Source organism: Ailuropoda melanoleuca, chromosome 14, assembly GCF_002007445.2.
Source record: "Ailuropoda melanoleuca isolate Jingjing chromosome 14, ASM200744v2, whole genome shotgun sequence".
Taxonomy (NCBI): domain Eukaryota; kingdom Metazoa; phylum Chordata; class Mammalia; order Carnivora; family Ursidae; genus Ailuropoda; species Ailuropoda melanoleuca.
In genome coordinates this window covers 41,694,739-41,718,974 of record NC_048231.1, presented here as the reverse complement: position 1 = coordinate 41,718,974, position 24,236 = coordinate 41,694,739, and the positions used below count along the sequence as shown (strand labels likewise).

Genomic DNA, 24,236 nt, shown 5'->3' with positions numbered 1-24,236 from the left:
CCGTTGCCACGGCGACAGCCCTGCACCGCAGCGGTGCCGGGGACCGGTGGCCCTGGGGAGCTGGACCACGCCAGATCCGCGCGCCGTCCCTGGGAAGCCTCTGCACCTTGCTTCACCCCACAGCCGGGATCGATCGCCCCGCGGGCCCTCAGTCCTGCTCACGCCCTGAAATCCCACTGCAGCCCCACCCAGGCCGCCCACCAGGGTGACCCCACTCACCTTCGACAGAGGCCCGAGGACCCCGTTCCCTGCCGCGGAGCTGATCGCGACGTGGGGCCGTGCTGACCACTGGCCCTCTGCAAGTGGCCTTTGAGGGCAGAGAAGTGCGGTGGGCCTCGGGGCACCGCATCCTTTCAAAGACCCCCCACTGATAAGCAGGCTGTAGGTTGTAGTGTTGATTCCGATTATGTTAGGCTTTGATATCCATGTAAGAGGTACTAGTATTATAGTAGGAAAAATTATTTTTAGCATCGTAGGAGGTTGAGTCCTGGGTTTCTTCTGAGGGTGGAAGGCAGGGCCGGTGGGTGGTCTTCATCTTCAGCCATCCCGGGGCATGCTTTCCCCCAACCCCAGCCTGTCCACCCTGAGCCCCCACACCCACACCCCAGCCATCTGCCATTAGGGTGGAGGAGGGGAGTACACCTGCTGGTCTCCCCGGAGCTGCCTCCAGGGGCCTCCATCCCTCCGACAGAGGAGGGAACGCAGGGTCTCCCAGGATCCCCCTGATGCACAGGGGTGAAGCATGACTCACACCCACGTCTGCTGACACCAAGGCCCTAAGCTGTTCTTGGGTCTGTGCAGGTGACCCAGACCACCACCCTCCGTCCAAGCCGGGGGCCAGGGACATGTCGGTGCCCCTGGTAAGCGAGGATAGCTGGCCGCTGTGGCCATCCAGGAGCAGCACAGCTGAGGTGCTGTGAGAAGCTCAAACCCTCCGGATGGCTGGTTGGGAAAGCAGCCCCCACACCCACTCACACAGCTGCTTCTCCTTCCCAGCCTTTGTGCCCAGGGAAGAGCCCCCACAAACCTCGGGGATGGTTCCAGGGACGCCTCCAGAAGCCCCCGGCCTCAAGGGACAAAGGACCTGCATTGAAAGGCCACACATGCAGCATGGAGGGAGGAGGGGAGGGGGCTCGGGGCATACAGGTCCCACCTGGGCAGCAGGCAGCACCAGCTGCCCCCTGACAGATCCACCCTGGCAGGCCCAGGGGGCCGACGAGGGGCAGGTGGAGTAGGAAGAGAGCCAGAAGCACCTCCCTGTGTCCTCCACTCTCAGGGAGGGGCTGCCCCCCAGGTCCCCCTGCCCCTCTCAGCAGCTGCTCTCCCTCTGCCCTCCCCTACACCCCCCAAAGGCATGCTCAAAAGCCCCATCTTTAGCCCCAGACCTGCAAGGCTGCATCCCTGCTCCCGCCACCCCAGCACCCTGTTCTTGTCTCCAGTTAGGCAATGCCCAGGCCTGTGTCTGTGCTGACCTCACTGGTGCTCCCCCCAACTCTTTGTGTTTCCATCTTCTCCGGGTGGGGGTGGAGTGGTGAGTGGGTGGGGGGTGCAGGCTGGCCCTTGAGGGCAGGCCCAGAGTGGTTGGGGCTGGGACCCTGGGCAGGGCGGGCTCCTAGGGCAGAGTCTGTTCCTTGCCTGTTCAACCGGCAACGCTTAGCCTTCCTCAGCTTGTGGACGCACCACTCCCATCCGCCTTGGACATCACGGGGCCTTTTCCGTGTCGTGAGGACACGTGTCATGTTGGAAAGGCCCACCCTAGTGACCTCATCATAACTCGACAACATCTGCAAAGCCCTCAAACAAGGTCGCCTTTGGACACACCAGGGTTTACACTTGAACGTACCTTTCGGGGACATAGTTCAACCCAGAAACACCTTCCCAGCCTTCCAGTCTGTCTCCCCTCACTCCCGTGAGTCCCCAGCTCCTAGGCCTGGCTGTAAAGTCCCCCCACACGCCAGCTCTGGCCCTGCCAGCCCCCCAGCCATGTCTCTCACGACAGCCCTCGTAGCCTGGCCAGGTCTCATTTCCCTGCCGCACACATTGTCCTGGGGCTCCCCTCGCTTTGGGCGGCAAGCCCGACCCCATGCTCCTCACTCGGGGCCAGGCTTCCAGCCACCTGCCGCCTCCACTCCAGGGTCTGGCTGCCTGCCCCAGCCGCAGCCCCTCCGCACTGGCCATTAATGCATGCAGTCACCAGGAGGGGCTCCATGCCCCCAGCCCGCCTGGAAGGCTGGTGAAGTTGATCCCAACCCACAGAGAGAGTGCAGGGAGCCCCGCGGTGCCCGGAGTCCCTCAGGAGAGAGAGAGCAGCTCCACATCTCTGACGGCCGTGCCAGATGAGCTGAGAGCGGGTCTTCAAGCTCTGCAAGGGCCCAGGGTGACAGCAGCTTGGCCCGGAGGGCTGGGGTCTCGGGCCCTGACCTTGGCTGCAGGTGGCCGGGGCAGGCCTCACCTCCAGGGCCCAGCAGAAGCACGTGGAATCGCTCAGGGAGGGTGGGATCTCCACACAGCCCTCACTGGTCCCACAAGTCGTTGTTCAAGCACAATAGCCCTGCACACTGGGCTACAGGCGCGAGCCAGCAGAAACAGACGGAAGCCAACAGAGACTGGAGGTGCCGGGTGGGGTCCAGGACCCGGCCCTGGAAACCATCGATGCCACGGAGAAGATGGGGAAGACGCACTAAGCAGAAATGGTGGGACTCAGAAACACAGTGACCAAAACTAAGGATCAAAGGACGCATTAAGAGCAGAGTGGATGCCTGGGTGAGCCCCAAGGATGGAGGGAGGCCGACATCAAGGACGGGGGAGGACCACAGAGGGGAGAGGATGGGGAGCAGTGGCAGGAAGCTCCACCCCCCATGTCCCCGGAAGCCCAGTGCCCCGACCGAGGCACAGCGGCACTCTGAGGACGTGGCTGAGACGTTTCTGTCTGTTGAAAGTGGCCAAACCCCGAATCGACGTAGCCCAGCCAACCCCTAGCATTATTTTAAAAAACAAAACAAAGAACAAAAACCAGAGCTGGTCACCTCACACAGTCTGTCTTTGGTGAAAACCAGAGGCAGAATCTTGAAAGCGGCCGGACGTCGGAGGTCTGAGAGCTCTCTGACGACTGACTTCTCAGCTGCAACAGCAGAGCCCACCCGACAACGGGGTGATGTCTTCACTCCGCTGGAGGGGAATAACAGCCCCAGAGACGTCCGCGTCCCAACCGCCAGAACCTGGCATCAGCTGGCTTTGCACGGCAGCTGGGACGCCGCAGCTGTGATGGGAGTATGGCCCCTGAGATGGCCGATTGTCCCGGGAGCGTCAGAGCCCGTGAGGGCTTCGCAGCGCTGGGAAGAGCCGGGGAATGTGACTGGAAGCTGGGAGAGCAGGACAGCAAAGCCTCCAGAAGGAGCGGCTGGGATCTTCGCCCGGTGGGACTGCTGACCCCCAGACCTGCAAGGGGGTCAGTCCGTCGTGTTGCTTTCAGTGTGGGCCACGTGTGGCCCGTGTTACAGCACCGACAGGTGAGCCACGTGGTTGCTGGCCTACAACAGTTCTTCCCTCAAACAGGAACCGAGCGCATCTGCGGCAAAAGGAGTGTAAAAGATGCCATCCCGGCAAAGAAAATAATTGCAGAACGAGGCTGGGGGAGGGGGCAAGGACGAATGAAGAGCAGAGAACACGTGGTCGTCGTGATGAAATGCTGAGGGATGAGGATGTGTGGAAAACGCAGAATTAAAGCATGACTGACCACAGCATCTAAGGCCAGAAACAAACAGGAGAGGGTGTCAGCGAGCTCTGGGGAGGGGAGCGCAGAGAGCCCCGTGGAAGTGTCCTCAGAGTCAGCCCGAAGAAAAGAGAGGGAGGAAGAGGGAGGGAGCGGCTGAGTTTAAATGGCAGATTGAACGCTAACCTATCAGGGATCACATCCAATGTGAATGGCCTGAACGTTCCCACGGAAAGGCCACGACAGTCAGTCTGATTTTTGTTTAAAGAACAAAATACATCTGTTTACCAGGGACGCATGAAAACCACGAGGAAGGGAAGGAAGAGGCGTCGTCTCACGTTCACCGGAGGAAGCGTGGTGCACGGGAGGGCTGCCGCGGTCGTGCGCAGAGGGCCTCGCGCCTGCTGAGAGCACTCCCGCTCTCGGGTGGTTCGTGACTAGTGTTCAGGGTGACGCGGTGCCCGCGCTTTACTTCCACGCAGCCTAGGACACGCAGGCGCCAGTCAGGATCAGCCCTGTGGGGCTCGGGCCTAAGAGCTGCTGAACCCAGGCCAGGGCCGCAGGTTTGCGCCCTGCGCTAGTCCTCTCATGTCCTGGGTTCCCTCCCCAGGCGAGACACAGCAGACGCCGTCGGCCCTGCCTCTCCCACCCAGCACAGCTCTGAAAGAACACGATGTGTGGGGCTCAGGGGACTCTGGAAAGCGCATAGGAACAGGCAGGCTGTGGGGAGAGCCAGAACTTAGAGGTGGGTCAGGGTCGTCCTCCAACTCCCCGGCCTGGCTTCAGCCCACCCTGAAAGCCAGAACAGGGTGGGGACCGGGGCAGGGAAAGCTCCAGGGGAGCCCTCTAGGGTGGCCCAGGGGGCAGGAATGAAAGGGGCATCCCGAAGCCCACAGAGATTGAGGGAGCTGCAGGCAGAGGGTCGGGCTGTCCCTCACACCTGCCCCTAGGCGACCCCACCCACCCGGCAATGGAGACACAGGCTCACCAGTGCCTTTAAGGGGAAGACCTTCCTCTCCTGTGGCAGGAGACGTGGCCCCCAGAGGGTGAGACCCTCCTGCCTGAGGGGAAGGGCAGAGAGCCAAGCCCTGTTCTCTGTCTGCAAATGCAGGCAGAGTCATGGGGAGTGTGTAGTGGGGGGGGGTGACTAAAGCCCCAGACTTCTGACAGAGGATTGGAAAGGGGAGCCCCAGGGAGCCAGAAATTCCTGGAGAGACAGCAGAGGGGAAGGCGCTCCAGAAAGCATCCCCGTGACATTTGCGCCCAGACCGTGCACGCGTGCCCAGTCTGCACGTGGAGCCACGGGACGGACCACGGCCTGGTTCCACACTGGCCACCAGCTTGTGCTCACACAGGATGATCCCAGTAACACTGAAAAGGCTTTGAAAACAGAGCTGATGTTGAAAGCACAACCACAGAAGGCTGGGTTGATCATGTGCTAAACCAAAAATATCAACATTCTTGGGGCACCTGGGGGGCTCAACTGGTGAAGTGTCTGCCTTCAGCTCAGGTCATGATCCCAGGGTCCTGGGATCGAGTCCTGCATCGGGCTTCCCGCTCAGCTGGGAGTCAGCTTCTCCCTCTCCCTCTGCAGCTCCCCCTACTTGTGCTCTCTCTATCAAAAAAATAAAATCTTGGGGCGCCTGGGTGGCACAGCGGTTAAGCGTCTGCCTTCGGCTCAGGGCGTGATCCCGGCGTTATGGGATCGAGCCCCACATCAGGCTCCTCTGCTAGGAGCCTGCTTCTTCCTCTCCCTCTCCCCCTGCTTGTGTTCCCTCTCTCGCTGGCTGTCTCTATCTCTGTCAAATAAATAAATAAAATCTTTAAAAAATAAAAAAATAAAAAAATAAAATCTTTTTTAAAAAAATACATCAACATTCTCAGTGGGATTTTCAGAAGATCAGGTATTCATAACATAATATTTGAATGCACAGGATACAATCCAAATGATTCTGCATGTGAAGAACCCAGAAAATCCAACCCACAGAGGAAATGAAAATCTAAAGCCACCAGGGCCAATGGGACAAAACCCTAACAAAATATCAGCGAAGAGAATCAGTCCACATGACAAAAAAGTAGCACAACCACGTGGCTGGTGTCTGGGGAATGCAAGGCTGGTTCAATCCAGGAAAACACATCAGTGTGACCACCATATTAACAGTGAAAAGGAGAAAGTGTGTGATCCTAGCGATCGATGTGGAGAAAGCCCCTGACAGAATCCAACGCCCGTCCATGACGAGTGCTCGGAGCAAAGAGGAGACAGAGGTGCTCCTACAAAAAGCAAGGACAAACCAAACCAGAAAAAACTACAGCTGACACGACACTGAAGCACTGAATGCTTTGCCTTAATTATGGATGAATTAACCAGGACAACGTACAGTTTAGCTAACTTTACACTAGAGGAATCCGTCAGATGCCTTTCTCACCAAGTAATAAAAATTAGTGGCACCAACCGTGGGACAGCTTGGCCCCGTGGGCTCCCCAGCGTGGCGCACCGAGAAGGCACGGCCTCCCTTGAGCAATATCCGTGCCCACCAGTCGGGGACGCGATGGAGAGGCATCCTACAGACTGGTCATGGAAGTCAGGAACACATGGAGGAGCATTCCAGGTGGAAGGAGACGAGGGAGCAGTGGCGGCCAGATGCACACACGAGCCAGGCCTGGTCGTGGACCCACGAAGGGTGTCAGCAGCACCGTGGGGGAGTCTGTGTGGCATGTGCCAATAGACGGGGACACTGGGCCCCAGTGTTTCCCTGATTCTGAAGGTGGAACTGAGGTTATGTAGGAGAAAGTCCTTTTGCTTCCGGAATACTCCGAGGTGTAAGGGGAACAGACGTGTGCCTGCAGCCTGCTCTCCGAAGGTTCAGAAGAAGCACACGTGTACAAACACACGTGGATGTACACATACCGCACCTATCACACGTGTGTACGTGTTACATGCGTGTGCAGACCGAGAACAAAGGGGTAGCGTGTAGGGATCCGGGTGAAGGCGTACGAAGGTATGGGTCTACTGCTGCGGGCTTTTTATTTGAAATGATTTCTTAAACGTAATTCTTCACATTAACAGATTAAATGAAAAAACAAGATTATATCAATAGATGCAGGAGAGACACTTAAGAGAATTCAATAACTGTTGGTGATGTATTAAAAACCTCAGCGGACTAAGAATGGAAGGGAATGCTTTGATCCGATAAAATGCGTCTACAAGAATCCCTCGCAAAGAGCAGTCCCAGTAATGAGCTGGAACCTGTCTCTGAGCCCCACGCAGACAGACGCCGGCGGTGGCCCTGTTGGCCACATCGACTCAGCATTGTGCTAGAAGCTCTCGGAAGCAGCCCCTTCTCTCAGGAAGCAAGAAAAAGAAACAAAAGGAACAGGAATTGGAGATTAAGAAATGAAGCCCTCAGTTGCTGCAGGTGATATCACTGGGTGCTTCGAAAAGTCCAAAGAACCTACAGACAAGTTCACGACTGACAAGTGAGTTTAGCGAGACTGTTAACCAGGTCAGTATGCAGAAGTCAGTTGTATTTCTGTAGCTTTCAACAGACTTAGAAAATGTGTGTGTGTATAGCATACATATATGCATGTGTGTTACATATAGGCACACACGTATTTACATGTGCTGTTTGTAATCCTGAGGAATAAATCTAACAAAGGAGGTATAATAGCTCTATCTGAAAACCAGAAAGCATTAATGAGATAGTCACACCTAAGATGTGTTCATAAATTGGAAGAAGCAATATTATAAAGCTATCACGTCTCCAAAAACGGACCTATACACTGCATGGAATTGCAAGCGAAAAGCCAACGGTTTTTCCGCAATAGTTGAGAAACTGATTATAAAATGTGTATGGAGATGCAAAGCGCCAGGCAGACTCAAAACCTTCGTAAAGGGGGAGCCTGGATGGCTCCTCGGTTAAGCGTCCCACTCTTGATGTCAGGATTGTGAGTTCAAGTCCCGCTCTGGGCTCCACGGCGTGAAGCCTGCTTAAAACAAAGACAAAACAAAAAAAAAACCTCCGTGGGGTAGAGTAGGCTGACGAACTTAGCTAACAGGGTGGAGACGGTGGTCGGGCCGGAGTGGTTACCAGCGCGCGTTCACGGGGGGCGAGGAGAGCGGCGGACGCGCCCAGGCGCCGAGGCGCACCGCCCGCGGGGCACCGAGGCGCACCGCCGACGCGCTGAGAACGCCGGTCTCAGAGCGCGAGGCGCTCTCTGCAGCACGAGGGACGGGAACCCCCGTGTGGAACGCAGTAGGAGCCTCTGCGTAACGGAGAGAGGACAGACAGCCCAACGGGAAATGGGGGGAAACGCAAACAGGCACGTCCCGCAGTGTCAGTGAGCAGATGGCCAACACCTCGCCGTGGGTGGGGCCGCAGTGAGACCCCAGCGCACACCCCCGGGCGCGGCTGCGGGGCCGAGTGCGGACCGGCGTCTGAAGCCGTGGCAGCTGTGCACGCCAATGGGGTGCGAGCCGGTGCACCCGCCTAGGAAAACGGGCCTCGCCCCTGCCGCTGAGCGCAGGCCCGCGCTGGAGGGCGGCATGGCGTGTGCACATGAGCCGCGGGTGTCCGCAGACGCCTGGCCCCAAATCGCTGAAAACGGCGAGAGGCGCCACGTCCCCCAACGCGAGGCGGGCCGCTCCGTCCGGCGGTAGGGATGGCGGCTCCGTGCAGCAGCGCGCCTGAAGCCCACGAGCACGTCGCTGGGGAAAGGACACGGGGAAGCATAGTGTAGGACTTCCTAGAGCGCAAACCCAGACGGAGCTAAGGGACAGCGCTGCCAGGTGCGAGCTTCGCTGTCCCCCGTGGCGGAAAAGCGCTGGCGCTCCGGGCGCGGTCTCCTTCCCATCCCGCCGGCCGGTACCATGGGAAGTCCCCCGGGGCTCAGTCGCTGAGCTCGCGCCAAGTATCTGCAGCTTTCCCTACACGCGTGTGCCGTCGCCCACAATAAAACGCACCAAGGAAAAANGTCCCCCGGGGCTCAGTCGCTGAGCTCGCGCCAAGTATCTCGCGCCAAGTATCTGCAGCTTTCCCTACACGCGTGTGCCGTCGCCCACAATAAAACGCACCAAGGAAAAAATTTATGAAAGAAGACAATGGATAAAACATTTTTGTAAAGATTTTATTTATTTGAGAGAGAAAGAGAGGGAGAGAGCAGGGGAGGGAGGGGCAGAGGGAGAAGCAGGCTCCCTGCGTCTGACGGGCCGGGTCCCAGGACCCCGGGATCATGAGCTGAGCCGAAGGCAGACGCTTCACCGTTGGTCAGAGCTCCCAGGCACCGCATGGATAAAACGTTTTTAAGTATGAAAGTGAAATAAATGGGTGCCTGGCGGGCTCAGGTGGTGGAGCATACGCCTCATGATCTCAGAGTCGTGAGTTTAAGCCCTAGGGAGGGTGTAGAGATCACTTGAAAATACAACATGTTTAGGGGTGCCTGGGTGGCACAGCGGTTAAGCGCCTGCCTTCGGCTCAGGGCGTGATCCAGGCTTTATGGGATCGAGCCCCACGTCAGGCTCCTCTGCTATGAGCCTGCTTCTTCCTCTCCCACTCCCCCTGCTTGTGTTCCCTCTCTCCCTGGCTGCCTCTCTCTGTCGAATAAATAAATAAAATCTTTAAAAAAAAAAAAGAAAGAAAGAAAGAAAGAAAGAAAGAAAGAAAGAAAGAAAGAAAATACAGCATGTTTAAAAATAACAACAATAGGGGGCGCCTGGGTGGCACAGTGGTTAAGCGTCTGCCTTGAGCTCAGGGCGTGATCCCGGCGTTGTGGGATCGAGCCCCACATCAGGCTCCTCCGCTGGGAGCCTGCTTCTTCCTCTCCCACTCCCCCTGCTTGTGTTCCCTCTCTAGCTGGGTGTCTCTGTCAAATAAATAAATAAAATCTTTATTTTAAAAAAGGTTAAAATAGGGCTTTTTACAGGAATGCAAGGATGGCTCGACGTGGGAAAGAGTGTTGGTGTAGTAAATGCCATGTATTTCATTGCAAAGGGAGGAAGGAGAAAATCCTGTGATTGTCTTGATTAGTGAAGATGAAGCATTTGAAATCTATGATCTAAAAAAGCTCTTCGGAAAATAAGAGCGGAAGAAAACTTTCTAACAGTCCCAAAACTCCACAGAAAGCACCCAGTGAGTGCAGCAGTTAATGGGGAAGCCTTGGGTGTGCGTCCTGGCAGAGGGACATAGGGACGCCTGCCGTCCCGCTGCTGATGGGTGGAGTGTTAGCCATGTGGCCAGAACGAGACTGCAGCCGCCACGGAGGCTTTCCGTCCCTTTGCCGGAGCCCCTCCAGCCTGTGCCCTCCGGGTGCGTCCTGACGCGGAAACAGAGCCCTGGGACAGATGGGAACTGAGTTTGGAGGACGTGCCAGTGCAGATCAATGAGGAAAGGGCGCGTCCGTGTGGAGACGGTGTTGGGCACTGGCTCACGTGTAGGAAACCATGACACCATCCACGCGGTGGACTCTGGACAAGGGAAGACGTGAGCGTGAAGGAAAAATCCGGGAGAAGGAAACGCGGGAGAATATGGGTAGGAGAGGCGGCATGTCTCCAGACGCTCGCCGCAAGAACCAAGAAGCAACAAGATGATCGACTGGGTGAAAACAAAATGTAAATTCTCTGTTCAGCAAAGGGAAAGCATGAGCGAGTGTTTAACCAGATGGCAGAATGGAGACGATACTTGTGATGAGTAAAACCAGTCAGGGGTGTGCCGTCCCAGACACAAGTGACCCAAGGATTCCAGCAGGCAGCCACATCGGAGGGAACCCGAGAAGTGCAGGCGAAGACACTCACGGGCAGTGAGTGGACAGATGTCAGGTAAATTTGGAGACCACTTAATGCCCATTCCCCTGCAAACCTGTGGAAGCCAGACGATGCCGAGGGAGGGTCTCGGGGACAAGGATGTCATGGCTGGTGGGAGTGTGGGCGGGAAAGGAGCCCAACCAGGCGTCCCCGGCAAACCACAGGGCTCCGCTGCTCTGCTCCTGGGCTCCCGGGCCCGTCGGAGGGCGGGGTCTTCTGTGATGACAGAGCTGGTGGCAGCAGGTGTCCCCCCGTGGGAAGTGGACAGGTACTTGTGGGCTGTCACCCACTGGACAGAAGCAGGGATGGGCTGAACACACAGCTTCAAGGACAGATCTGAACACATGACACCAGTGGAGGGAAACAGAAGGGGAAAACACAAAAACTTGCATTACCTAGAGCCACAGTTCCCAGACTGTGTGCCGAGGCACCCAAAGGTGCCACAGCGAATTCTTGGGGGCACCGCAAGGTATTTGAATTGCCAGGCAGCTCGGAGTCCCAAGAAGGCACGGCACTGCTTTCCCTCCTACAGCACCTGTGCAAACTCAGCTTCACAGCCCTTGCCGGGATCTGTGGTAAAGAGCAAATACCAGCCCAAGTCAGCAAGGCTGGCGGTTCCGACGGCGCGTGTGACCTGACTGAGGTTCCAGAAGGCGCACAGAGCCTCACAGTTCCGGCTATCCTACGTAGGTCAGTCTAGTGACGCAAGAGTTCATGTTTTCAGTGTGGGGGTAGTTGGGGTTTTGGTTTTTTCTGAACTGCGGCTGTGGTGTTAGGACCTAAATACATGTTACGCTGCCGAGCCCTGAGGAAATGTTAGATATTTCTCCTGTGAAGAGCCCTGAGGGAGGGCAACGCCAGACCCCAGGACGTGACCTTGGGGGAGAACCGCCTGCCGCTGCCGAGCTCCCCCCCCAGGGAGACAAGCCCCAGGCCCGTCTGGTCCCTGCACCTGCGCACGGCCCAGTGTCACGGGGGCTGCCCTCCGTCATGGCCACATCTGGCCCCTGGTGATCCAGGCAGCCCTCAAACTGAAACAGAAGAGGGTATTTGCACACCCACGTTCACCACCGCATTATCCACAACAGCCAACAGCCCGGAGAAGGAGGAGAAGAAAATGTGGTCTGTCCATAAATGGAATCTTCCTCAGTCTTACTTTAAGGGAGGAAGCCTGACACCTGCTACCACGAGGACGTCGTGCTGAGTGACCTCGGCCAGTCCCAGGAGGACAGACACTGTGTGCTCCACTCCTCGGACGTCCCTAGAGGAGTCCAGTCCACACAAAGTGCTGGGGAGGGGACTGCGTGTTGATGGGGCCAGGCAGCACTTTGGGAAGATGAGAAGGTTCCGGAGATCTATTTCACAGCAGGGTGAATGTGCGTAACAGTACTGACCCATACACGTAAGAATGGTTAAGACGGTAAATTTAATGCCAGGTTTTTACCACCAAAATTTTAAAACTGTCTCCAAAAGGGAAGGGAACAAATCTTGGCTGTTATAAATAATCATCTGAGTAAACCAGACGGGAAAACAAGAGCGCCGTCAGCTCCCATGCCGCACAACCAAGACAGCCACGACCCTGGACCTCAAATCTACCGGAACCCGCCCGGCCCCAGCCTGCCCCCCCAATGTGACCCCCAGCACGTCTCACCCAGCAGCACAGGGGGCCTTCTGGAAAAGCCCGACGGCCGGGGGAGTCCGCAGCCCCTGCCTCTCCCTGTCCCCCCTCAGCGCTGTGCTGCCCCCCTCCACACAGACCCTGCTTCCTCTGTCTGACCATCCTCCATGGTCACCAGTGCCCGTCCTCCAGGCCTCCGACCACCACCCTCTCTGACACCTCAACCCCAATCACACGGCTACGGCCGCCCTGTTCATGAGGGTCATTCTCTGCACCCCAGGACACTGTGTGAATCCTGGTTGACGGATGAGTGGGGAACAGCCAGCTCGGCCAAGCAGGGGCAAAGGGGAGGGCGGCGGCCGGCCACACTCAGTACCCAAGATCCTGTGGGGGACACAGCGGTGTGGGGACCCAGGTAGGGCTGGGGGCAACAACTGCAGGGCAGGACCCGGGCAGGGGGCGAGGGGCTGGGTGTGGACTGGGCCACCAGCTGTGCCCCTCCGGCCGGATTTCTCTCCTGTGTGCCGCCGAGAAGCGTCGAGTCCCGGGAATCTGGACTTTGAGAGCAGGACACTGGGAACACCCCGCCCACAGCTGTCCACCCGAAGGCGTCCCGACTGGCCGGCAGCCCAGCCAGCCGCACCCCCGCCCCAAGCCCAGGTCTGGCCAAGGTCGACCAACAGCGTGAGGAGGCCCTGACCTGAAGGGACAGGAAGCCGGCCAGTGGGTGGTGAGGTCAGGGCCAGGAGGCGGGAGCTGGCACGGGAAACGTAGCCGCGGGTGCCGGACGTGAAGCGGACGCACCTGTGTGCAGGGCCGGCCCGTGGGTCCTGCTGGCACCGTATCCCATAAAACACCGAAGAGGCCAGCGCGGCCCTGAACGTCTCCCTGGGGAGCCGTGCTCACAGACACCCGCCTGCCCCCTGCTGCCCCCGCTGGCCGGGCCGCCGTGTGCCCATAAGCTCAGCACCTGCATCTGCCCCAGGGGCTGCCTCAGGCCTGTGGACCTGCGGTGTCACCACAGGGGAGGCGGGGGAGCGTCACAGACGGCAGCCTGCGGGGGATGGACAGGGCTGGTCCCGCACCTCCTGCCACCTACAGAAAGGCAACCCCACGTCTCTGCTTCTGAAGCCACTGAGCGTGTGCCACCTTCCCGCGGTGTCCTCAGCAGCCAGAGTGCACCTGCTCCCTGGGCCACCTCAGCGCGCTTCGCCCCCCGCAGACTGGGCCTCCCGAGGCCTGTCCCACCTCGTGTAACCCAGAGTCCAAACCAAAGCCGCACAGACACGCGTGGGGTTCTGAGTGGGGTTGTATTGGATCCACAGATGGGTCTGACAAGAGCAGCAGCTCGGTGATACTGAGCTTGCATTTGGCTTCTAAACGTCAAGTTCCCAGGGGCCAACGGTGTCCTGGCTCAACAGCAGTCCCCGGATGGCAGGGAGTTTTGAGTGCACTGTTTCCAAGATGAGAAGGGTCCCATCCAGTGGTCAGGACGGCTGAGGGCATGGCAGGTGGAGAGGGCCGGCCGCAGGGACTCCAGAAGGGACTTCAGACATTTGGAGGTCGGCAGGCAGAGGGTCGGGGCCCCGTGTGCCCTGGAGCACAGCTGGAGCCCCGAGGAGGAGCTGGGAGGGGGGCTGTGGTTTGGAGGGAGGGAGGGACCCCAGGCCAGAGACTCTCCAGGGTCCAGGCCAATGAGGAGGTCAGGGATGCACTCCTGACCAGTGTGCCTGGTCTGACCAGTGCCGAGGGAGGGCCCCAAGGGACGGGGAGGCGGCCGGGGTGGCCGAGACCAGCCCAGATGTTGCTGCAGCACACCCCCAGCCAGGCAGGAAAAGCCACTGAGAGAACGTTCTGCCGGGGGCCCCAGGTTTTGGAAGTGTCTGCGGGCCTGACCTGGCTGGCAGCAGGAGGCAGCCGACAGGCCCTGCGCCCGCCCAGCAGGGTTCAACTGGGAGCCAAGGGGAGCCAGGCGAGGGAGGCAGATGAGTCTGAGCCCCCTGGGACGGAGGCGAGTCTGTTCCGGCAAGCTGGGGGCACATCCCCCGGACACAGATGGCCCTTTGTCAGGACTGAGCCCAGCTCCCTGAACAGTCTCATGAACAAAGCCCCCTCTGTCCACAGTGGCCTCCCCCTCACCCCCAGCACCGCCCCCAGGAAAGGAACAGCATCCCACCCCCAGGCTCCCAGCCAGCGTCCCTGCCCAACACACACACACACACACACCAGGCAAAGGCACAGGTGGGGCATGCAGTGGGGGCCCAGGACACAGTGTGCACGGGGCATCAGGGCTATTGCCTCCCCCAGGACACCGGTGCCCAGCCCATGCTGCAGGCTGTGCCTGACCCTCAGGCACCGGGGCGGCCCTGGAGCCACCCAGCTTTGGCCACCACGACCCAGGGTCCCCTTCCCCTGGGGCTGAGCACAGACCAGACCCTCCCCAGACAGGAATCGGGCAGGGAGGGGGGCAAGACAGAGCCTCAGCCCTGCAGCGAGGCCTCTACGACTTATTTCTGCATGCTCTCTTGACCCTGGATGCCCACGGACACCACAATGGGGCCGTCATGCCTGTGCCCCGTACTGCTGGCCAAGGGTCTGGGCTGGGCCCGAAGCGCAGACAGCCCGGGGCTCAGGGTGAGCACATCACGGGGTTGTGCCTGCATCATGCCTAGGGCCACCCTGAAACCTGCCCCTCCGAGGCCCAGCCAGGGCATCAGGGCAGGGCCCCTCAAGGAGAGCACACCCACGGGCCCTCAACGAGCAGGCGGCGGGATCCAGATGAGGCCGGGTGTGGCTCTGGCCAGCCTGCCCAGCTCCTGCCGACACTGTGTCTGCAGCCGGCACAGCTCGGCCTCCAGGCAGCTTTCTTGGCTCCTCAGCGCCCCAATCACCTCGGCAGCCCGCAGGCCTGGGCCCTCTGAGGCTCCGGCGTCCCTCTTCACCAGCCGGTGGGGCCCATGGGGCTGGGCCAGGGCCCCACCTTTCTCCCAGGCCCACTGAAGGGCTGTCAGCTCCCGTCCCACGGCCTCCTGTGAGGCCCGCTGCACAGCACTCCACTCGGGCCCCCAGCCTCCAGCCTGCACGGGAGAGAAGGCAGTTCTTGAGCCAGGGGTGGCCACATCCTGCCCAGGACACAGGCTTCGGGTTCCCTCAGCCCCAACACCAGCCCCCAGCAGCGCCCTGAGATCCCACTCCTCCCTGGGAAGGGGCCGACCCCAGTGCCAACCCTTCCAGCCTTTACATCACCCTCACCAAGCACCTGAGCCCTGAGCCAGCGGTGGGGCCCCAGGGACAGGGCCAGCAGCCTGACCCCCCCGAAGGCCCTGCATGACTACCCAGCTGCAGGCCCGACACACTCACCCAGGTCACCAAGTCCCCCCGTTCAGAGCTGAGTGCAGACCCTCGAGCCACCTAGCCCCAACCCCACCCACCGTGCCGGAGTCAGTGTCAGCGTCCCGCACCCTCTGCTGAACTGGCCTCCTGCCTTCCCAGTCTCCCAGGACAAGAAGCGTGCAGTGGGGCGGACCCCGGAGGACACCACCTGCGGAGGCCACTTCTGACCCTCCAGGCGGGCCCATCCCAGAGGCTCTGTAGGCAGCTGGCCTGGCGGGGCAGGGGAGGGAGGAGAGGCTGTGCCCCCAAGTCGTGGCCCTGACCTGGCCCTCGGGGAGCTGGGCTCCAAGGCCCTGAGGCGTGGCAGACAGCCCGTGAGAAGCGCCTGAAAGCATCCAGCACGCTCCAGCGGTCAGCACAGCAGAGGGGAAGGGGCTGCAGGCTGCTGGGAACACCCCGGTCTTGACGGGGTCCTGAAGATTTCAAGGGGAAACTACGCCCCAAGTTCCTTCAAGGCGCTTCAGAAGACGTGAAGCGACTGTGGCCGGCTCCTGCTCGCAGACAGCAGCGCAGCACGCGGGGGGCTGTGCGGGGGCACAGTGGGGACTCCTCTCGCCACGCTCTCTCCCAGTGGATTCAACGGTGGCAGTTCCATGAGGGGCTGCGTAAACACGCCCTATGTCAGCGCCCCAAGCTCTCACCCTGGCCTCCCAGGCCGCCCGTCGAGACTCCGCAGCTCCCTGCAGCTCCTCGTGCACGGCCTGCAACTCCCGGGCCACCAGCTCCAACTCGCCACCCCCTGACGCGGGGGTCCTGGGCAGAAACGTGGGCGGCGAGGTCTCCAGGGGGCAGATGCCCAAGACCGTATCCTGCAGAGAGAGACCCAAGTAAGAGGCAGGCAGCGAGCCCAGGCCTCGTCAGCACAGGCCCAGCTCCGCAGCCAATGGGGACAGATGGCACAGAGGCCTGGGGGCAGTGCCCACCCCCCTGTGCACAGCTACCTATTACGCTGGCAGGCCCGGAGGCCAGGGAGGTGCAAAGGCCAGACTTCTGGGAGACTGGACCCCTAAGAAGTCTGGGCTCCCCAGAAGCAGGGCAGGGCAGGCACTAGGACAGACAGACCTCTGGGAAGGGCCCCTGGCTCCGAGCCCGCAAGCCTGGGTCGTAACACCAGCTGCGTGGCCAAGTGTGTATGTGGCCACCCCCAGGCTCCTCTCCTGTCTGGGAAGTAGGGAGACCCCCACCCCGCTGCTGTGGTCAAGGCTGGGAGAAGGGAGGGGAGCCGGCCACACCATCCAGCGCCAGAACAGCAGCTCCTGACGTCGCCAGGCCAGGGCGGCCTCCAGGCGCGCATTCTCGCTCTCCAGCCTCCGAAGCAGCTGCAAAACAAACCACAAACCGCGGCCAGGTCGGGACCCTCCTTGGGTACCGACAACCCGACCCCCATGCCCACCAGTGCCTCGAGCCTGCAAGCCAGTCACTCACCAGTCACCGTCCAGCAGAGCCGTCTCCCTGCGGGGCGGGCTGCACCGCCAGGCACGACCAGACCACCCACACCCACGGTCCCCACACCAGCCCCAAACGGGAGTCCCCACGGGGCCAGGCGGTGACATCCAGGACCCTTGACTCAGGGCCTCTGCCCCACGTCCCTCACTGGCTGGGGCCTGCGGCTGAGATGTGGGCTGAGGAGGAAGCCCCACGACAGGCAGCCTGCCAGGCTCTTGGGAAGGGAACCCCTCCTGTGGAACCTAGGCCCCAAAGGCAGGGAGGAGGCTGGGCCTGCACACCCACACCTGCAGACCCCACACACACACACACGGGGGCCCACAGTCGGCCACGTGCTCCAGTTTCGGCTGTGGGCAGCACCTGCCCCAGCCTTGGCCTCCAGAAGCTGGGGGGTGAGGGGGCAGGAGTCCCAGCACCCGAGGGCCCGTTGATCGCTGCAGAGGTGCGGTGCAGGCCTCCCCCAAGCCCCACCCAGAGCGCCCCATCTCCCCTGCACCTGCCACCTCCACCAGGAAGCCACAGGCACTGCTCCTTCTAGAAGGCAGAGGTGCTGGGCTTCCTGGGAACCCAGCAGCAAGTTGTGGGGCCGGGACAAAAGCCAGCGAAGAGCTCTGCCAAGCCACCATGCCAGGGGGCCAGTACACACGCCGTACACAACAACAGGCACGCATGACCTGCAGTCCCCGCTAGCCAGAAACGGGCCCCTGCTCAGCCCCTGCTCCACAGAGACGGCCAGCCAGGCAGCCAGGAGCCTACTTGCTACAGCTGGAACGGGGGCTCAGGGGTCAGGATGGAGGCTCGCCTACAGAGAGAACTGCCCGTGGCCTAGGGGAACAGCGTCTGGGAGTGCTGAGACGTTGGGGGGGGGGTGCAGGCCACACGCATGCGTGCACATAGCTCAGGGGGTTTCCGACAACAGTCCCCAGGGGCTCCCCACCTCCCCGGCTTCAGACAAGGGAGGCAGGCACAACAGGAAGAGGCAACAAGTCCTCTCTGCACCCCCACCTTCGGGCCCAGTGCTGGAGCCTCCTGGGGCAGCCACTCCCCGCCCCACCCCACTGCCCTGCGGCCAGGCACGGGGCCGTGAGAAGGCTGCAGGCCCAGCCAGGCAGCAAGCACACTCCCTGCCCCGCGGCTCACTGCCTGGCTAGTCCGCAGCACACCTGGCCACGCACAGCAACCACAGATCACTCCAGAAGCTTCTGGGACCCATCCCAACAGTGCAGGCCCTTTGGGTACACTGGCCCAGGCTTCTGCCAGCTCCCTCTCCGGAAACCTTGCAAGGAAGCCAGTCGTGAGCCCCACCCACCTCCTGCCGTCTCCAGTGTGCGGCACCAGCACACCCCAGCCTCAGAGAGGTGGGGGAGCCACACAGGCCCCCACGCCACAGGGGCCAGGGCCTCAGGCAACACCTGGCTGGGACTGGTGCAGCCTCTGCTCTGCTCCAACCCGGGGCGACCAAGGGCAGGAAGCCTGGGCCTCCCTGAGTCACCCGTAGAAGGGGACCTAGCCAAGGGCACCTCGGGTCACCTAGATTCTGCCTCCACACCGCCAGGGACAAGCGCAGCCCTGCCTGAGCAAGGCCAGCCAGGTATTGGCCAGGGACACAGGCCTAATAGGCACCCCCAGGTGGCTACCCCAACCCCACAAAACGGAGCACATGACTCCAGAGCTGGGATCTGTGGGACCTGGAAAGAGGAGCCACACCAGCCCTGAGCCTCAGCCCTCCTGCCGGGCCAAGTGCCTCCTGGGCTGGACAGTGCCAGCCTCACACTCCAGGCAGCCAGAGCCCAGCCCTCAAGTGACAGCCAGCCCTGGGCCTGCCCCAGGACACCCTAGCCATGTCAGCCCAAGGGAAGGAAACAATCATGACAGATTGGGGTCTCCTGAAAGTCAGCAAAGTGTGGGGCACACTAGACCAGTCCTCTTCCCACCACCTCAATGGCCAGATGACCCCTGCACGGGCTCTAGGTGCCAACACCATGAGCTAGAACCCTCTCACCCAGCTGCCAGCCCAGCCACACACACACACACAGCAGCTGGTCCAGATTCCTGCACCAGTGGATGGTCTAGGGAGCTGGGGAAGGCCCGGAGGACATGCCTGTCCCCCACACCAGCAAGATGGTGAGTTGGTCAATCACCCAGAGCTCAAAGCCGGTCGGCTGCACCCTCCTTCTCAGGCCCCTCCCCACCTCAACCCGCACCACCTCACGTCTCTGCAGTCCTACACACCAGCACACGCCAGCCTCAGACAGGAAGGGGTCCCACGCCGGCCCTCACCTGCCGGCCGCCCTCCGGGTCCCTGAGCAGCTTGGTCTCAGCAACAGACAGGTGGCCAAGGCTGCGGTCGCTGTGGCAGCCGCGGGTATAGGAGTGGATCTGAAACAGGCAGTGCGAACCCCAGGCTGAGCAGGAAGCGGCACCTCTCCCAGCACCAAGTGAGGTTTTGGAGCCTGCCTCGCCCGAAAGGACACAGGCCATGCCTCGCCAGGGTGCTCCAGGGCCGGCCAGGGTCAGGCTCCCGGGGGTAGTCAGCACTGCTGGGGCACTGCCCCAGGGCCCGGAGCCCTCCAGGAGGCCCCTGCAGTGGGAGGGGCACTGGGCAGTCCCGCCTATAGCCTCCCCATCCCACGCAGTTCCCGGGGGTATAGTGGGGATGGAATGGGGCACCCCTGTTTCTCCCTAAGCTCATCGACTGCCAGGTCCAGGTGGTGGAAGAAAGAGCCTCTTGATGGGCTAGGGGTCCAGTGGAGCCAATGGGGGGGACACAGAGTGACTTTTGGGTTTGGGGGACAGGGAAGGCTTCTTGGCAAGGTGAGACCAGAAGGCATCACGGAGGTTAATGGGTAGCCATGTCCCAAGCAGGAGGACCAAATGCAGCCCAGACCAAGCAAGACAGACACAGGCTCCAAGAAGGGCTGAGGGAGCAAAAGGTCTTCTGCAGGGGTCCAGAGGTGCAGCATGCAGAGGTGCACAGGTGCAGGGTTCACCGGTTCAGGGTGCAGGGGTGCAGAGGTGTAGGGGTGCACAGGTGGAAAGGTACACGGATGCAGGGGTGCAGGGTGCACAGGTGCAGGGTGCAGAGATGCAGGGGCACAGGATTCACAGGGGTGCATGGGTGTAGGGTGCCACAGGTGCAGAGGTGCAGGGTGGGGGGTCCAGCATTGAGAAGCCCTACGCTGGTGGGAGTCTGAGCCCCCCTGCCCAGCCACCTCTCAGCCTAGACTTTGCACTAGACCTGTAAGACGGACCTGTGCCCCCACAGCTGAGGCTTACCAGCCCTCAGGAACCCCACAGAAGCTGCCCACTGCCCATGAGCCTACCCCCAGGACGTGGTAGAAGAAAGGGGTACCTTCCTCCCAGAAACAGGCCCAGGCAGCAGCAGCTCCCCCAGGGCCCAGGGCCCATTTCTGCTCAGAGACAGAGCCTGAGGCCTCTGATGACTTCCAGGAACAGGAAAGCCAACCACACAGGCTCCCTGCTCCACTGGCTCCCTGCCCCAGGTCACTCCACCTGCCCTAGGACCCCTGCTGGACCACCTAGAGCCCTGGGCTCAGGTTCTGGGCCACTGCAGGGCAGTGCCCAACCGGTCAGCTCCCAGCCAGAACTGGGAAGGGCCCCGTGCATCCCAAGGCCAGGCTCCAGCCTGTGCCAGGCCTGGATGGACAGACCTCGGGCAGAGAGAGGCAACTGACAGCCTGTAGCACGGAGAGTAAGCGCCCCTGGGTGGACAGTGCTCAGGTGACAATACCTTGCCCAGGAGGGCACACTGCTCCTGCTGACTGGTGCTCAGATTTCGCCACTGGAACCGCAGCTTTCCCATCAGCCACTGCAAGTGGCGCATGTCCACAGGGCCATCTGCTTCCCGCCGGGGTGCGGGTGGGCCAAGACTGGCCAGGGCTTCACACTGGAGAGGGCACAAGGGTCACACCCTGCTCCCATATCCCCTGCGGAGACCCCAAGAGAGACAGAGAAAAGAGGCTCCTGGAGGGAGAGCCACGGGCCCCCAGAGGTGCCAAAGGGAGATTTGGGGGCCACACCCTGTAAGCACACACCCCACCCTGTCCGGAAGCAAGGGCAGGGGAGGGCGCAGGAGCAGGGGGTGGCAATGCCGACCCCCACAGGGCTGCCCTGAGGGCTGGCCCAGGCCGCACCCAGGCTCCCTGCCAGGACCCAGCCCCACCCCCCTCACCGCATACGCACCTCGCACAGGGGTATCTCATCGCCCAGCCGCACATGCGTCTGGGCCAGCAGCTGCTCCAGCAAGGGCCCGCGGGCCAGGAGCCAGGCCAGGGCCAGCAGAAGCTCACGGCTGCCCTGGGAGCCGTCCTCGGGAAGCTGTGCCAGCGCCTGCCTGGGGTAGCCCTGGGAGCGCAGCGCCGACTTCACCAGGCGGACTTGGGCCTCTGGGGATGGGGGACCGCCTGCTCAGGGGGCCGCCCACTGGGAGAGACCCCGCATGACCCCCAAGCAGCGGCCAGGTTTGGAGGGAACAATCGGGACTCACGGGATGAGGGGATCAGGGCTAACGGGGACTGGGCTTATGATGTGGGCGGGGCTTTGCCCGAGCAGGTGGAGTGGGCGGAGCCAGCGCCCGAAGGGGCGGACCCAGCCACAGGGTCTGAGTGGACCGAGCCAGAGCCCGCGGGGGCGTGGCTAACCGGGACGGCTGGGCTAACCGGGGGCGGGGCTTGCGTGAGCAGGTGGACGGCGTGGTGAGTGGGCGGGCCTTACGGGGAAGATGGGGCTTACCCAGGGCCGGGGAGGCCGGGGAGCCTGTGGAGGCCGAGGCGCAGTCTGCCGGCAGCGGCGAGAGCACGCGGAAGAGCAGCTGCCAGAGCGCCGGGGTCTGGGGGGGAATCAAAGAGCGGTATTCAGCGGGGCCGGCCGCCGCCCTGAATCCGCCCGGGCCCCCGCCGGACCCCGCCGCCTGCCCCGCGGGCCTCACCGCCTCCGGACGGTCGAACTTGGCGCGGCGGAAGATCTCGGGGCTGGGCCCGGCAGGCAGCGTCTGACTCAGCGCAGCGATGGCCTCGGGCAGGGCCCCGACCGCGTTCCCCCGGTCCCCCCGGTCCCCCCGGCACCGCGGCCGCCCCATGCAGCCGGCTTCCCGCTCGGATCTCGCGCCGCGGCCTGGGGCTCCCGGCGTCCAATTACCGCGCAGGTGCCGTCCCTTCTGGGCCCTCGCCCAATCACCGAGCGGGCAGAGGCACACCTCCAGCGCCGGCCCAGTAAGCGGTGCCCCAGGCCTTTGAGTGCAGTCTGTTCCGTCCAGTGCGGAGGCATTTCCTGTGCAGCAGGGACCAATTGGCGTCGACAGCTCCGCGGGGTCTGCCCTTGCGGCCCAATCGCGTCGACCCGACACCCGCCTAGCTCAGACCCCACCAATCAGCGCCTCGCCCACCCTTGAGCCGAAAGGCAGCCCAGGCACCGCCTGAGCGCCCGCGGCCCCGCTCCGGGCGCCCCCTGCGGCCGGGATCGCTGACCCGCGCGGGAGCCCCTCGGCCCGGCCCGCACGCCAGGGGCTCCTGCGGGATGCGGCGGGCGCCGTCCGCACCCCAAGCGCACCCCCGGATCCCGGCGCGGCCCCCCGGGCCTGGCTGTCTGCACGCTGAGCCGCTCCTTCCGCAGGCGCAGCGGCGCGGCCCCTGGCAGAGCAGTGTGGCGGCTCCCCGACGAGGTGCCAGGGCGCAGAGCGCGAGTGCCCGCCGGAGCCACGGCGGCCGCGGTCCCACGGCCCGCAGGGCGCGCGAAGGAAGCCGGCAGCGCAGCGCGGTGGCGTGTCTCCGGTGCGCGCGCGAAACGCCCCAAACAGCACATGGCCGGCACGGACGGCACACGGGCACCAGGGGCAGCTGCAGAGCCCTGCGCGTTGGTTAAAGCCGGCGAACCGCACGGGTGCATTTTGAACGTGTGGCGTGGAAAGAACACCACCGCGAGGCGGTGGAAGGGACCGATCCAGCAGCCCTCCGACCACAGCCCTGCCCACGCACCCCTCAGCCAGCCGGCAGTGGCCGCGCCTGCAGGAAGTGCGTCGCGGGGGACCTGGCGCCCCGGGGTCCTCTCCTTCTCCGGCACTGCCGGCGCCTACCGCACCCCTACCCGGGAGGACCCGCCCCCACCCCCGCGGAGCCGCTCTCCTCCCCCGCCGGCAGGGGGCAATGCTGCTTGGTCCCAGCCCCCACCTTCCGTCCCCTTCAGCTCTGCCGGGTGTAGTCTCCGCAGGCCACTCTGCGGGCGGATGCTAGGTATAGCGCCCTGCGGACTTCGAAATAAAGACCACATTCTTAACGCACCCGCCCAGCCCGCTGGCCCTTCTCTCTGGGCGGTCTGTCGGAAGTGCTTTTCTCCACCTGCGTCCCGTCTCTAGCCGCAGGCGTCAGATCTCAGCACGCCTGCGGCTTCTGCCCCACCTGGCTGCGAGTTGCACCCGGAGTTGCACCCGGCCGGCAGGAGAGGAGGCAGGAGCCTCTGCGTCCTCGTTCAGCGCTTCCCCTGCCAGCACTTGGTGCAGATTTTCCTGTGTACCGCAACTCCTCACTCTGGCACAACACCCGGCTGAGCCTCAAAGCCCCCAGCCCCCACCCTCCCACCGTCCACTGAAAAACCCTGCCTCACCTTAGCACCATCCGTTCCCTCCTACCCCATCCCTGCAGATGAACTCTGGCTCCCACCCTACAGGTGGCCCTGAGACACCCCTCCCCCCGACAGACTGTCCAGCTCTGGCCTGCAGTGCCACCAGCAAAACCCTGGAGCAGGGCTGAGGGCTGGGTGGGGGGCCCTCTGCCAGGGCTGGAGTCTGAGTGGCCGGGGGTGGGGAATGGGAAGGGCTCTGAGTGTGGCCCAGTCTGCAGTTGCTGCCAGAATTGACATGGGAATTTCCAGAAAGCCCCCACCTATGCACTGCTCAGCCAGTCCTCAAATTCCCCGTTTAGAGGCTGGCCACTTGGTACTGGGGGTGGTGAATGTGAGAAGCGGGGTGTCCAAGTGCACGCTCCTGCAGGAAGGTACCTGGCCTGGTCCATCAGGGCTGGTGGGTAATGGGGACAAGGGTGGGGCAGGAAGTGGAGAGAGCAGGCAAGGACTCCCTACCACAAGTCCCCCAGAGCTTCTCAAAAAACGGAACCAGGGTGAGCACAGCTGATTCACCCTGTGGCCACCACCCACCAACTCTTAGGCCTCATGTTCCCGCTGACCTGTTGACCGTCCCTTCGGGCCATCCCAGAACCTCTGGAGGGCTGGGACATTTGCAGGGCTGGGAGCTGGAGAGC

At 62.0% G+C, this 24,236-nt stretch overlaps 1 protein-coding gene across 1 annotated transcript; it reads right to left on the bottom strand.

The window, feature by feature from the left end:
* Positions 1 to 11,915: 11,915 nt before the first annotated feature.
* Positions 11,916 to 23,546, bottom strand: TEDC1 (tubulin epsilon and delta complex 1). Its single transcript, XM_034643028.1, has 9 exons — positions 23,151 to 23,546; positions 21,914 to 22,254; positions 21,718 to 21,814; positions 21,169 to 21,371; positions 20,717 to 20,872; positions 19,246 to 19,344; positions 16,752 to 16,838; positions 16,161 to 16,328; positions 11,916 to 15,203 (listed from the first exon to the last, which is right to left on the bottom strand). Exons 1-9 carry the CDS (start codon positions 23,248 to 23,250, stop codon positions 14,880 to 14,882), a joined length of 1,575 nt encoding a protein of 524 aa, XP_034498919.1. The 5' UTR covers positions 23,251 to 23,546; the 3' UTR covers positions 11,916 to 14,879.
* Between the last annotated feature and the right edge of the window lie 690 nt (positions 23,547 to 24,236).